We start from the raw sequence: 14,181 nt of genomic DNA on the forward strand, positions 1-14,181 counted from the left end.
TTAGCAGGGATGATTTGTCTAAATCTTCAGCCAAGAGAGTTAAAAGAATCAGTCTTCTGCACCCTGTGACAGATATAAAAAAGATAAAGTCTCAGAGATGGCAAAAGCAATTAAAATGAAACTTGGCAATTTTTAGTAATGAAGCTATCTAAAGGTCATCATACATGGCTTATTATTAGGATGCAACAAACACTGTACATCCAAAGGTTTATGGGCATCGGCTCACTCAGTGTTTACCTATGAAATCAAAAGCTTGTGAGCTTGTCCTCCTTTTGTTGCAGACAGCCTCTACTCTTCTGGGAAAGCTTTAGACTAGTGCTGTCCATTCGGGATGCAGCTCCCTAATTAGTGACAGTCTTCCAATGTATTTCTCTGGTTCAATAGTATTTCAACTGAAATGGAACTTTTCAGGCATCACATTCGTGACACTCTTCAGAGCCTTAATGTTTCATTATGTCTAAAGTACTCAATGAAGACTCTCCTTTGTCCCACAATCATAAATTGAAAAAACATTTACATACAAAATCACCAATTTGTATGTTAAAAAACAAAACAATCTACTAATTAATAAACCATAACAATTTTTTTTTCAAGTGATGGAATTCTGGCTGGAATCCTTAGAGGACAGCTGACTGATGCTACTTTCTAAATTGGACAGCCTTTGTCTCTGGGGTGCACTTACGCTGCCTAAAATTGCTGACAGCTGCCACCAATACATGTTGGGACATCTTGCATTCAAATTGACATTGGTCATGGTCAGCTTGGGTTCATGTACAACGGTACCAGAGTGTTCTATTTATTTTTTGTATAAAAAGTATTACATTTACATGTAGAATACAGCAAATAATCATATTAATAACATGAAAACATTCACAAAAAATAAAGTGTCCCATTCTATTGCCATTTTCTATGAGTCTAGGATTCTAAGATTAGACAAGCACTGTAAACAAAGGAATGCTTATGTCAGCAGTGTGTATACCTTAAGGTAGCCCAATTTACTAATTAGAAATGGTGCCTGGAGATGTAATGTATATAAAATTAAGCATTATTTAGTTCAATGTCACAATGTGTTTTTGTCATAATAGTAAACTTGCATACCATTGAAAACGTATTTGATATACAGTTGAAACCAGAACTTAAATACACTATATAAAAAGACATATGCATTTTTTTCTCACTGTCTGATATGAAAACAGAATAAATGTTTTCCATTTTAGGTCAATTCGGATTACCAAATACCAAAATAATTTCTATTTGCTAAATGACAGAATAATGAGAGGGAATTTTAAGGCAATTTATTACTTTCTTCAAAGTAAAAAGTTTAAATACATTTCATTAGTATTTGGTACCATTGCCCTTAAACTGTATGCCTTGGGTCAAACGTTTTGAATATCCTTCCACAAGCTTCTCAGAATAGTTGTCAGGAATTCTGGCCCATTCTTCCTGAAAGAACTGGTGTAACTGAGCCATGTCTGTAGGCGCCTTGCTCAGTTGTTGCTTCATTATTTCCACATAAATGTTTTTTCTTCATGTTGGCATCTATTTTGTTACGTGCACCAGTTCCTCCTGCAGCAAAACAACCCCACAACATGATGCTGCCACCCCCGTGTTTCACAGTTGGGATGGTGTTCTCAGGCTTGCAAGCTTCCCCCTTTTTCCTCCAAACGTGACGATGGTCATTATGGCCAAACAGTTCAATGTTAGTTTAGTCAGAACACAGGACAAAGACCTTACCAAAAATTAAGCTCTTTGTCCCTGTGTGCATTTGCAGACATTAATCTGGCTTTTTTTGTTTCTTTTGGAGTCATGACTTCTTCCTGGCAGAGTGGTCTTTCAGCCCATGTCGTTTCACTGTGGATAATGACTCACTCTTACCAGCTTCAGCCATCTTCACAAGCTCTTTAGCTTTTGTTCTTTGGTTGATTTTCAATGATGATCACATTTCAGACCAAAACATGTTCATTTCTGGGACACAGAACCTGTCTCCTTCCTGAGGAGTATGATGGCTGGACATTCCCATCTTGTTTGTACTTGCGTATAATTGTTTGTACAGATGAACGAGGCACCTTCAGGCATCTGGAAATTGCACCCAAGGATGAGCCAGAATTGTGCAAGTCCACAATTCTCTTCCTGATATCTTGGCAGATTTCTTTCCACTTTCCCATTATGTGTTTCAGGGGTACATTAAAATGCATCCACAGGTGTGTCTCTAATTACTGCAGATGTTGCCAATAAACCCATCTGATGCTTCCAAAGACATGACATCATCATACCCACACCCAAATTGTTTAAAGGCATAGTAATCTTAGTGTATTTAAACTTTGGACTTGGTGAAGAAAGTAATAAAAATTGCCTTAAATTCCCTCTCTCATTATTCTGGTATTTAGCAAATAGTGATGTAAACTTCTGTTTCAACTGTATAGTTATCTGCTAATTTTTGAGATACAAAAATGACACTAGCTATGACATGCGAGAGAAGCTATTAAACCCAGGTTTCAATTTCCTGATCAAGCACTGTCTCTTGATCTGTCCCTTGGCACTTAATGGTGCACACTGAGGCTGTGGGACTGAATTCAGATGTAGTCTGAATGTTTTTCCTGTGGTGTCTCATGGTGGAAGCTCTACAAGGAGAATTGAGTCTGTCTACTGGCATCTTGGTCTGAGTGACATCTCCCGGGCTTTGACCTGCCCTGTAGGACACTGGTTTAGGGATCTTTGAAGGTTTCTTGTCAGGTCTGTGGTCCCGTCTGGGGTGTATACAAAGCTTCAATTTTAGCTTATAGATGGAGGGCACTCGTTCAGGCTTTTTTAATGACCTCTTTTGACGGAAAGAGGAGGCCCTAGACTTCGATGAGTTACTTGGTATCAAATTTGTCTCCCCAATTGGGTTGGCTTCTGGTGCTTTTGAAGAATCTTTTGAATCCATACTCGAGCCAAGGGAGGACCAGGAACTGGCAACAGAAGGTTTAGAAATGTTCAGGTGGTTTGAGTCAGTGTGTGCATGGCTTTCCTGCTTTTTGCCTCTGGATAGACCAAACACCCAGCTTTCGACAGTCACCTTCTCAAGTGACTTTTTCCCATTTGAAAGCTCATCAATGACAGCCTCAAACTTAGCCTCCTTGGCATCATTTGCTTTAGAAGCAGACATGGGGATAGAAGGTGTCTGGATCTCACATGAGATCTCCGGAGCATTCAGAGGAGTCTCAAGATGAGTATTGTGCTGGTCATTATCAGAGTCACTGGCATCAGAGTCCATGCTGAGCTGTTGGAGATTAGATAGGATCTCTTCCTCAAGGCTCTGGTACAATACTGCTTCCTGAGCAGCAGTGATTGGAGGAGGAGTAAAGAGGTATCTATTATCAATCTCTTGCACTCCTGAATCTTTAACTTTGGATTTGCTCACATTAATAGCAGAGTTTTGTACAGTGTGTTCTGGAAGAGTCAAATATTGCTTCCTGTCACCATATATGGAGCATTCTTGTCGGTTTCTCTCATTTCCATTGAGAGTAGGTGCAAGGCTTGCTGAATTGTCTGAGGATCCACCCAGTTGTCCTTTTCCTGTTGGTGAAAGGCACCTAGTGTGTGCTTTTCCTGATACGACACCCATCAGCCCTTTAGATGGGCAAAATGTGCGAATGAAGCCAGGACTCTGCCTAACAATCCCACTGTCATCCGATTCTTGAATGCTGATGGTGGGGGGCTGGTAAGTTATTAAATTGTTTTTGTTGGTATTAAGATTTAGAACTGGTGCAATGCACTGGAAGGGCCTAGCTGACACTAAACCAGATAGCCTCTCTGGAGTGTTTTGCATCTCCTGGTTGCTTTTTGCCCCAGCTGTGGCAGTTTGTCTCAGCTTAGAAGCAAACTGTGATTTGCTCCAGTTTTGACCCAATTTGTTGTCTAGGCCTTGCTGGTAAGAGCTCTGATTCTGGACCTTTTGGAGCACCAGGGGTGTAATAGGGCGCCGTGTTTCAGGCTGTGGTGGAGTGCAGGGGCGAGCTGGTCGTGGAAGACTGCTAGTAAGACGTGGAGAGGGAGAAGCTCGAGTGGACTCTCTGCCTTTCCTGCTGGTGGACTTCAACACAGAGTCATCTTTACTCTCTGAATGGGTCTGTCTGCAAGGCAACATGACTGCTTTCTCCTTGAGTCTGAAAGAAGATCCACACAACCAGTTCAGCCTCTGGAAGTCTATTTTATTGTAAACCTATTTACAATTACATGTATCAAACCTCCCCTGCATGATTAGCTGTTTGCCAGCAGTGTATTTATAAATGTTTTGAGCTGGATATATCAGGCTGTGACTAAGCACTTGTTTGAAGAGAATGCAGCACTTAGGCTCAAGCATATTGCATTACACCACAGTGATTCAGATGAAGTGGACGCAGGTTTGGATTTTAAATGTCAAAACAAGGAGGCTAAGCTGTATCAAACCATTATTAACATTTTAAGATCCCAGCAGATGTTTTCAAGTTAAGCTCTGTCACTGCTGGTTGCCATGACAGATTTCCAACATTACTCCATGGAGACCTACTATACAGCAGTCTCACAAGCCAAGTCATGGAATAAAATCATAACCTCAAAAGGTGGGCAACAGGTACTATGACTAAATTGAGAATGCAATATTAAATTGCTTATTTATTCAATAGCATGTCTAACAGAGTTTTCACTTTATATGATATCTAAAACAATTAAACTCTATTTAATTTTTAAATAGACTTCTAAGAAATTCAGGGTCTATAAAAAACTCTCCTGAAAAGTTTGTTAAAATTGAATCTAAAACAATACAAATGATCTTTATAGTTCTCAGTAATTAAAATATATGTGTCATCAATCATCCTCTCTAAGGCAAGGGCACAGAATGTAAAATCTATTTTCAAGCAGGGTGAAAAATTGTACTGCATGAGATATTAGCACTCTGTCTAAATGCATTAATTGTTTTATTGTGCATACAGTTAAGTTTTAAAACTGGAGTAAATAAAGTTCACTTCTGCCCATTTCTTATCAAAGATTTAAAAAGAAGAACCAGTCAATCGTCATTTATGCTGCACACATAGGAACTTGTCTTCGCATTTAACCCACCCATGCAGTGAACACACACACACACTAGTGAGTAGTTAGCACATATGCCTGAAGCAATGGACAGCCCTAGCCCCTCAAACAAAGCTTTTAAGCTCCATAAGGTCAAGGGAGTAATATTGCGTGGCTGCCCCTGAGATCTTTGTCTGAACGCATATCTACAGTATGTATCTGTAACTGCATTTAAATAATTAAACAAAATATAATTAAAACATTTAGTTTTTATTTATTTAACAAAACAGTTCTAGGTATCTTTGAATAAATTTTTCCTTTCTGTCTCAGGATTCATTACTATCATTAAATAACCCTACATTTTACGCTTCCACTGGTCATTAAATTTGTATAAAGCTGAGAAACCGGGACAATAATAACTTAAACTTATTACCCATTTAATTATGTGCTGCTATTGTTTGTGTTGCTTTGATAATGGTGATATGACAAGAGCTTTATTTTGATCAAGTGCTGGACGACTTCAGCATATACAACGATGGAGGATACAGAAGAGTAAATAGTGTCTTGCAGTCATTTGGAATTGCCTGCACTAGGTACAGATTTTTCAGAGCAGCATGCTTAAGAATCACCTGATTGGTTAGACCATCAGACACGAGTGAGGTTGAGTGCGAAAGGCTAAAGCTTAAATGGATTTCCATCACCCTGACAGAACAAGGAGCTGCTGACAAAATGACTTACAGTTTGGAGCTACAAAGGTAAAGGTGCACGTATTTGTCACTGTACAGTGTACAGCGAAATGTGTCCTCCGCATTTAACCCATCTGGTAGTGAACACACACTCACACGTGTTAGGGGCAGTGAGTACACACACACACCCAGAGCGGTGGGCAGCCAACTCCAGCGCCCGGGGAGCAGAGAGGGTAAAGGGCCTTGCTCAAGGGCCCAACAGTGGCAGCTTGCCAAGCCCGGGAATCGAACCCACAACCCTGTTATCGATATCCCGGCGCTCTAACCGCTGAGCCACCACTGCCCCACAGCATGTAAATTATCTTGCCTCAATATTCATGTTAATGTGTGCCTTTTAGGTACATTTTCAAAACACTTTCAGCAATTATTGGTGGGCAACATCACAACATATGTATTGTTAGTGCAAATAATTACAGCACCATATGGTTTTCTGAGAATATCAGGGGTATGTATATATGTATAAAGACAGATTTAGACCAATTACAAAGATTAAACAAGCACCACCGTTTAACAAGCACATGACAACCCAGTAGTGAATAACAAGAGCTAACTAACAATATGCAGACTGTATGTCAGTTATGCTATAATCTTTCAGAAATAATCAGCAATAATTCTATTCATTCTTAAATAGTCTGTTTTAGTATTTTTTGCAAAGTTTGCATCGAATAAAATGTCTTTTTAATTCATTGCACTACTATTTTGCTGATTTATTTTTTCCATACCAAACCAAAAAGAAAAATATAATCAACAACAAAAATATATAAAGTCAGAATAGCTTTACAATCAGACATCACAGCTATGTACACTATAAAAAATTATAACATACTGCTCATGCTCCTCAATCCCTTATCTGCTCTTGCTAGGTCTAATTAACCTGCAGATTTATTGAAGGATTCACTGGCCTCACACTGTGTCAAATGTCTGTGGCATTCAGTGACATTCAGTAACTGATTGCTTTTCACCGCATTCCTTGGCACCCATGAGAGATAACTGGCATGCCTTCAAATATATTATTTAACATCCAATATTTAAAAACGACTTTACAGAAGTATTAAACCACCATAGTCCACACTATTTTACACTTTTCACTGTATTACACAACTTCTACATAGCCGGGGACCTTATTGCACAGTGTTACCAGCTCAGGGAATGGATGGCTGACAAGCATTTTTCATTTTTTGGTTTTCCAGTTGTGAACACCTTTGACATCACCAGGATTCAAATGCATATTCTCATGAAAACATGGTGAATGCCAAGGCAGTTTTTAAGTCTATAAGTCACGATGGGTTGGTGTTTAGAAAAACATGCGTGTTAATATACTTTGGTCATTTTTGGGGGTTTCTCTTTGTGACCTCAAAACCTATTGGGGGAATAATGCGCTCTGCTGGCTCAAATGTGTTACATTTTAACACTTCCTTACTGATGTTGCTATTTCTCTGCTAAGGGAAATGACAGTTTATAAATTATTATTTATTATTATTATTATTATTATTATAGTATATATTATTATATTATTTATTTATTTACATTATTACATATTTATATTGTATTAAGTTTAACTATTTCAAATGACTAGGAGTGAAATATCTGAGCTTGGTAAGCAGATACATTTACTCAAATACATTTTGTAGAATACTTTTACTTCTACAGTCATTTTAGTCTTTAACATTTAGTTACTAACTTTAATTTCTAAATTGCTTCTAAAACAAAATCATTTTGGTCAGACCCCAATTCAATCATTATTTTTACACATAACACATGATATGCAAGAACATCATATAATAGCCTGTGGTCCAAAATAATTATCATTATATTACATTGTATGAAAAAGTGTGATCAGACCAGTCATCCACTTACTTAGTGGGAGAAAGGCAGTTCCTGAGATTTAAATCTGGGGATTGGGAGAGCCTGGGTTGGGGACTCGCTCTTTGAGTCCTGGTTGGTGCTGAAGGAGTCCACAGCACCGGATCCAAAGGGGATTGGGCTCGGGTTAGCAGCAGAGTGGTCTGAGACCCAGTCTGGCCATCAGGTCCACAGGGCCTGGCTTTGATCTCATGCACTGGGGTGACTGGGCGCTGCGCCAATTTATGAGCTGGCAAGAGAGTGAAGGAGAGAGAAATTGCTTGAGAAAAACAGAGAAAGAGAAAGAAAAGACTTATGAGCTAATCAGGAGCTTGGGTTATGCAACTTTTAAAGAAGGGGGGTTGAATGAGGCCCTGCTTATAGTTGACTTTTTCTGATACATAAGTGAACACAGACTACTCATGACACTGTATTGTATTATCTTAGCCAAATTCTCAACAGTCCAATGCTAAATTCCAAAATATTTAAATTAGTGTTTAAAAGATTTAAATCACTGTTAAAAAGATTCAAATGACTTTTTTTTAATTACTTGTTTGTAACCATGCTTGTGGTAGTACATGTTCTGAACTGGTCTATTTATATGTATTGCTAGAGTAGATGGCCACATTCCTCAGAACTGCCTGACAGACAGCTTTATGGACAATGCTTTATCATTATAAGTTTTCATCATATCAAATGCATTAAAGGGCTTATTGCAGTTAATTAAAACAAATATATGTATTGTGCCTCATTTACAAAGCAGTTCAAGCTAGTTCACAAAAACAGTGAATTCAAATTCAAATGTTTGGCAAATGTTTTTTGCAGCTTGATGAATAAACACTACAGTGCTTATATTCTACATAGAATATGATTATACAGATTTCAGATTCATAACTTTTTGTTTTTTAGAAAAACAAAAACTGACAGTCTGAAATCGTTTACCCCGTTTATCTTCCCTGTAACCTTTCTTAAATACATCCATGTTTTGTGTCATAGTAAGCTTTATTTTGCACAATTAAAAAGAGAAATGTTAAATTTATTCATAATTGCAGCTCATGTGCTTTCATAACCCTCCACATGAAGAGAGGCACACTTAGACATGAAGTATCAGACATACCATAAGCTACTGGTTTGAAATGCATGCCTTATGTAACAGCTAATGGATGCTGGTGGATGAGAGTATGTGTATGTGAAATGAGTGTGTGTGTGTGTGTGTGTGTGTGTGTGAGAATGGTCTTACTGAGAGATGTGCAGCGGCAGGGGTCATGCTTGTCTAGATAGTGCTCCAAGGTGTCCCATCCTCCGCCCACTCTCACCATCACATGATTCCTTAAGATCTGCACACACAATTATTTATGAAAACCTTGTGGCAGTGTGCCAAGCAATTACACACCTCCTCATTTGTTGTTTCTTCTGAAATCAAGGGTATTTAAAAAAGTTGATCCTGCATTTGACTCCACTGTCCAGGGAAGGCCTTCTACTAGATTGCTGTGAGGATTTGATTGCATTCAGCAACAAGAACATTACTGAGGTCAGGATTTTGGATGATCTCCACCCCACCTCATCTTCAACTCTTTAACACATCCTAAAAGTATTGTATGGAGCACCATCATTCCAGACACAGTTTCACTGCCTTACAGCTCAATGATGGGGGGCTTTATACCCCTATAGCCCACATCTGCCATTTGGCATGGTGCCAATAGGTTCATGTTTATCTGCTTCAGAGAGTCCTATTCTACTAGCTATAATTCTCTACAGGGACTAGATAAGCTGTGTGTGCATTTGCACATCTGTGTCAGCAATGGGTGCAACTTAAAGTCGCTGAATGCATTTATAAGAAGGGGTGTCTTTACATTTAGACATACAGTGTACAGTATATAAAGTAGGTTTTTAAACATATTTCTCTCTTGTCAATTCTTTCTGACCACAAAGTACACTGTCTCAAATTCTATCTCATCTCCATTCATATGACAGATGACAAGAGAGCAGAACCAGGGATGGAATGAGAGGAACTCTGAAAGTGAGAAAGTGAATTACTGAGATAGGATGACAGAAAGAGAGGGGTTGAGAGAAAGAGAGATAAAGAAGCTCCTGTGGTTTATTTACTCGCACAAATATGAGAGTGCTGGAGTCTCCAACCCTGTATTTGCCCTCTGATATCTTCACCATAGGGAACTGGGTGGGACAAGTGCAGCGACTTATCAGATGCTGGACCTGTACACACAGAAAGTTAAGACACAGACACACACACACACACACACATAGACATCTTTTATTGAAGTCCCTCATGCTGAGGCTGTCTGATTCTGATCCCTTTATCAGTTCAATACATCAGAAAGGAACCAACAGGCTGCTGTAGTTCAATAGCAACAGAGGCCACAAATCATAAAGGCATCAACAGAAGCTGTGTCCTCTCTTGCTTGACAAGATTTTTCATTTTTACAATATATGAACCATCCATCTCCACTGACAACAGAACGTAAACCTGTCTTCAGATATACTGCTGATTCTGATGGAGGCTCGTTCAAGGTTATGCCTCATCCCTGTCAGCATATACATTTTAAAGGCCTCTTAAAGGTGCATACAGCACAAACAAGTTTGGTCAAGTGTTCAAAATGTTTCTCAACATGAACGTGATATATGTTTTTTATTACCATATTAAATTTTTAATTCTTCAGGTTATGTGAGATTCATGGGCCGGCTTGCATGCACTGCTCTATTAAGGTCTATTCACAGATGTTCAATGCTGTTTAGGTTGGGAGTCTGTGAGGTCCATTGCACGACCTTCAGCTAGTAAAACCACTGTGGATTTCAAGGTGTGTTTAGGATCATTATCTTGCTGTAGAAGCCAACACCTTTGTTTACAGTTAGAAATAATACAGAAATTATTTCCTGTGCCACTGGCTACAACCCAAGCCAAAAGCATTAACAATCCACCTACAATTCACCAACAGTTGGAGAGGTGTCCTTTCCATGAAATTCTGCACACTTCTTCTCCAAAAATAACTTCACTGACTGCAGCCAAAAAGTTTTATTTAAATAACCAGAGGTGTCCAGTCTTTTGCAGAACTGGTGTGAGATACTGATACCATGTACATTACATAATAAAATGGAATATAAAACTGACTAAAAGGCCAATTTGTAAAGATAAAATATTGTATGAATCGACAAAGTACATCCTCTAATAAATAACCATGTGGGGATTTATTTACATGAAACCTTGTACCCTTGATTTAACCTGATTTTTAATCTCTGGTCAGTTACTCTTTAAGCGATTCACCTCACATTTAAAATTCAATTTAGATCTTAATGGGACAAAAAAATCCAAATGAATAGAAATTAATACCAGCGTTGTTGCTTGTATTAATCTGAAGCTTGCTTGAGGATTTTCAGTGAAATCCACTGAACAGTAACAGTAAAAATCAAGCATCATTCTGAACATTTAAACGTCATTTGAACGTGAAGACTTTAAAAGTGTTGTCTGTGAGAGGCTACATTTCAGTTCAGGGAACTTTGTGGTTATTAACATTTAAGTGATAAATGTAACCCATTACTTAAAAGACTTTCCGCAAAACCTATGGAAGAATTCTATTTGAGTCTATTTGAGTAGTGGAAATACAAAGAACCTATTTATATGACTACAGTGAACCCTGCCCTTGTCTGTGTATTACAGATCACAGGTCAGTCACCATCTCATCCAGGTTCCGAGTGCTTTGCAAGCATCTCTGAGCCACAGGCTGTGTTGTCTCTTGTGCAGGCAGCTCCAGCTCCTCTCGAATCTCCTCCTCGATCTCCTGCTCAAGCTGGATAAGGACAGGAGCGGCCATGCCAAATCGAGAGGCCCGCCGGGCCACCTCAAGAAGACATAGCACAAAGTTCTTCTCATTCTTTCGTAGGACAAGGTCATCTGTCTCGAACATTAAAACATCTGCAGGAGAAAGAGAGGGCCTGAAAGTGATAAACTAGATCAGAAGAGCACGCCAAGAATGCATACACAGCAGTCTAGAGCCTTTGTAATCACATTCCAGTTTGTAGACACTGTGTCTGTTCTTGGTGAGGAGAACATGAAAAATGTTCAGGGACAGTATATTGACCTTTGGTGCTGTATGGTGATCTAGAGTTGTCTTTAAGCTGCAAACTAAACATCTATCATACTAAATATGTGTTTTGATTGAGAACAGAAGAAAAAACAGCAAATAAACAGAAACAAAGATATGGAGCGATGGCTCTATAAAGGCAGATTATATGTAGTCAGTATGTTTAAAAATGGAAAATACTTGTCCAAAGCATCTTGAAAAGCGATACAAGGTACCTGCAGATACTGCAAGAATAACCGGTCATACCTTGGTGAAGCATAACATATAACATACACATACATTTTTATTTGAGTTTGATGGTTTGGCTGGTCTACCAGCATGAACAACTTGCATGACCAAGGTGGCTGATTAGCATGACCTTCTTGACAAAGCTGGTCAACCAGCATGAACCATCATGACTATGCTGGTTCATCACCTTTGTCAAATACAACTTCGAATGCAATACAAGGTACAAAAAAACAGCAAGGCTTAGTTCTTGACCAGCATAGGGTATGTTTTTATTTGAGTTTGATGGTTCACCTGGTCTACCGACGAAACTCATCGAACAGTATGACCATAACACTCAAAATATACTCAAGAGCTAAGCTGGTCAACCAGTTTAATCAGCTGATTTACCAATCTAGTGTGTGTTTTTTTTTGCCTGATGACCTGCTTTTTAACCACCTTGACCATCAAAGACCAGCTTAGACTATGTGAAACCTGCTACCAGCAAAAGACTGCTACTGGGGGCAGTGGTGGCTCAGCAGTTAGAGAGCTGGGCTATCGATAACAGGGTTGTGGGTTCGATTCCCAGGCTTGGCTAGCTGCCACTGTTGGGCCCTTGAGAAAGGGTTTACCCTCTCTGCTCCCTGGGCGCTGGAGTTGGCTGCCCACCAACTCTGTGTGTGTGTGTGTGTACTCACTGCCCCTAGTTCACTAGTGTGTGTGTTCACTACCACAGATGGGTTAAATGTGGAGGACACATTTTGCTGTACAGTGACAAATATGTGCACCTTTACCTTAAAAGATGGTCTTGAGCTGTATTTTTCAGCAGGCTAGACATACATTCTTATACAAATAAGCACAAAAATTAATTGTGGATGATTTTCATGATTTTTAAAAAAATAATAAAAAACAATTACAGCTAAATGACTTTTCTTAAATGTACAGAAGACTCCTAAAAGTACCAGTATCAGCTGTGGTATGTCTTGGTATCTCCAGCCACCCCAAACCACCCCACAGCGCTCTCCTGAACTCAATTATTCGAGCCAACACTGCCACCTTGTGGTAGAACTACTAATTAGCTACAATCTCATTCAGAAGTTATCCAAATGGGTCAAAGGGACTTTACTCAAATTCAGCGATGTGCATGTAGCAAATAGTAAGAGAGAAGGTTTTCTTTGATAAAGGTGGCGAGTAACGTTACCTTTAATATACATCTGATTCCGACACCAGTTGATGAAATTAGACACGTTATCCCGAGCTAGAAAGGTCGCAGGTTGTGCTGAACTCACGAAAGTAACTCCAGATGTCGGCAGCTGCAGGTGTGTTGGTCCGTGTTTCTGCCCGAACTCCTCCGCCACCCGTGTGACGTTGTTGGCGTGGGCGCAGAGCAGCGCGCCGGTCTCCAGCAGCTCCACTATATTGTTTACATTCATGTCGATGCGGTACAAGTCCTTCAGCCACTCGGCCAAATCCTCCTTCATCGCATAAAGGTACTCCTCACTGGACCTGAACGGTTTGATGCTCTGACTGGACGCGTGCTCGATACCAGACATAGTGAAAAGTGCTTAGTTCACCTTCGCCGTCCTGGAGGGTCGCCTCTAAATGAACAAAACCTAACTAGCACTAGCTAATTGCTGATTATTTAAGTGCTTAAAACTGCAGTTAACTGCATAAGCGTGCATAAAGGCGAAGTACAGTCAGCTGTGTTCGCTAGCTAACCAAAACAAACAGGTCGATCTACGGATTTGCGTGAGAGCTAGCTTTCCCAAACGGAGACGACGCGATTTATAATAAATAATGTACAAATACATGTTCAAACGGAGCTGGATTTATGCAACAACGTGCAAACCGCTCGAAATGATCCCCACTTGCTCCTGAGTGAAGTTTCTGAAAGCTTTATTTGGCAGGTAGACTAAACTAACTCGCCCTGTTGCCCGTGGTTACCAGATACCGCCTCGTTTCAAACACTCCACTTAACCGTTTGAGGACCACCCCGAGCTCCCCACCTGAACTGAAGTGTTAACTAAATACAGATTAACAGTGTAATTCACCATGTTTATGTAGAGACCACGACCAATGAAGTGCATTTTTTTCCCTTCAAAAGATAAAATTTTTAACAGTTATGAAAACAAACCCATGAGTCACTGGGCTACAGCACCTGGATATTTTTCTTGAATATAGGAAAATTATATAATACAACATTATCACATAAATAACTACCCTTGAATGCTTGGTAAATGCTAGCTAGCTATAAAGTTTGTAAA

The 14,181-nt window shown here is 39.5% G+C and overlaps 1 protein-coding gene across 1 annotated transcript; it reads right to left on the bottom strand.

Annotated features, from left to right (window-relative positions):
• Nucleotides 1-891: 891 nt before the first annotated feature.
• gas2l2 (growth arrest specific 2 like 2) lies at nucleotides 892-14,125 on the bottom strand. The gene is made up of 6 exons (XM_072694021.1): nucleotides 13,119-14,125; nucleotides 11,306-11,544; nucleotides 9,723-9,830; nucleotides 8,857-8,953; nucleotides 7,632-7,866; nucleotides 892-4,148 (listed from the first exon to the last, which is right to left on the bottom strand). Exons 1-6 carry the CDS (start codon nucleotides 13,468-13,470, stop codon nucleotides 2,483-2,485), a joined length of 2,697 nt encoding a protein of 898 aa, XP_072550122.1. The 5' UTR covers nucleotides 13,471-14,125; the 3' UTR covers nucleotides 892-2,482.
• Between the last annotated feature and the right edge of the window lie 56 nt (nucleotides 14,126-14,181).

The sequence above is a fragment of the Salminus brasiliensis genome, chromosome 1 (assembly GCF_030463535.1).
Source record: "Salminus brasiliensis chromosome 1, fSalBra1.hap2, whole genome shotgun sequence".
Taxonomy (NCBI): domain Eukaryota; kingdom Metazoa; phylum Chordata; class Actinopteri; order Characiformes; family Bryconidae; genus Salminus; species Salminus brasiliensis.

What these genes read in the sequence shown, in the direction of transcription:
- gas2l2 (XM_072694021.1), bottom strand. Translation starts at nt 13,470, where the DNA reads ATGTCTGGTATCGAGCACGCGTCCAGTCAGAGCATCAAACCGTTCAGG. An exon ending in GAATCAGATGTATATTAAAG is followed by an intron (nt 11,545 to 13,118) that starts GTAACGTTACTC and finishes TTTCTCCTGCAG; the next exon opens with ATGTTTTAATGTTCGAGACA. An exon ending in AACTGCCTTTCTCCCACTAA is followed by an intron (nt 4,149 to 7,631) that starts GTAAGTGGATGA and finishes ATCTTCTTTCAG; the next exon opens with ACTCAAGGAGAAAGCAGTCA.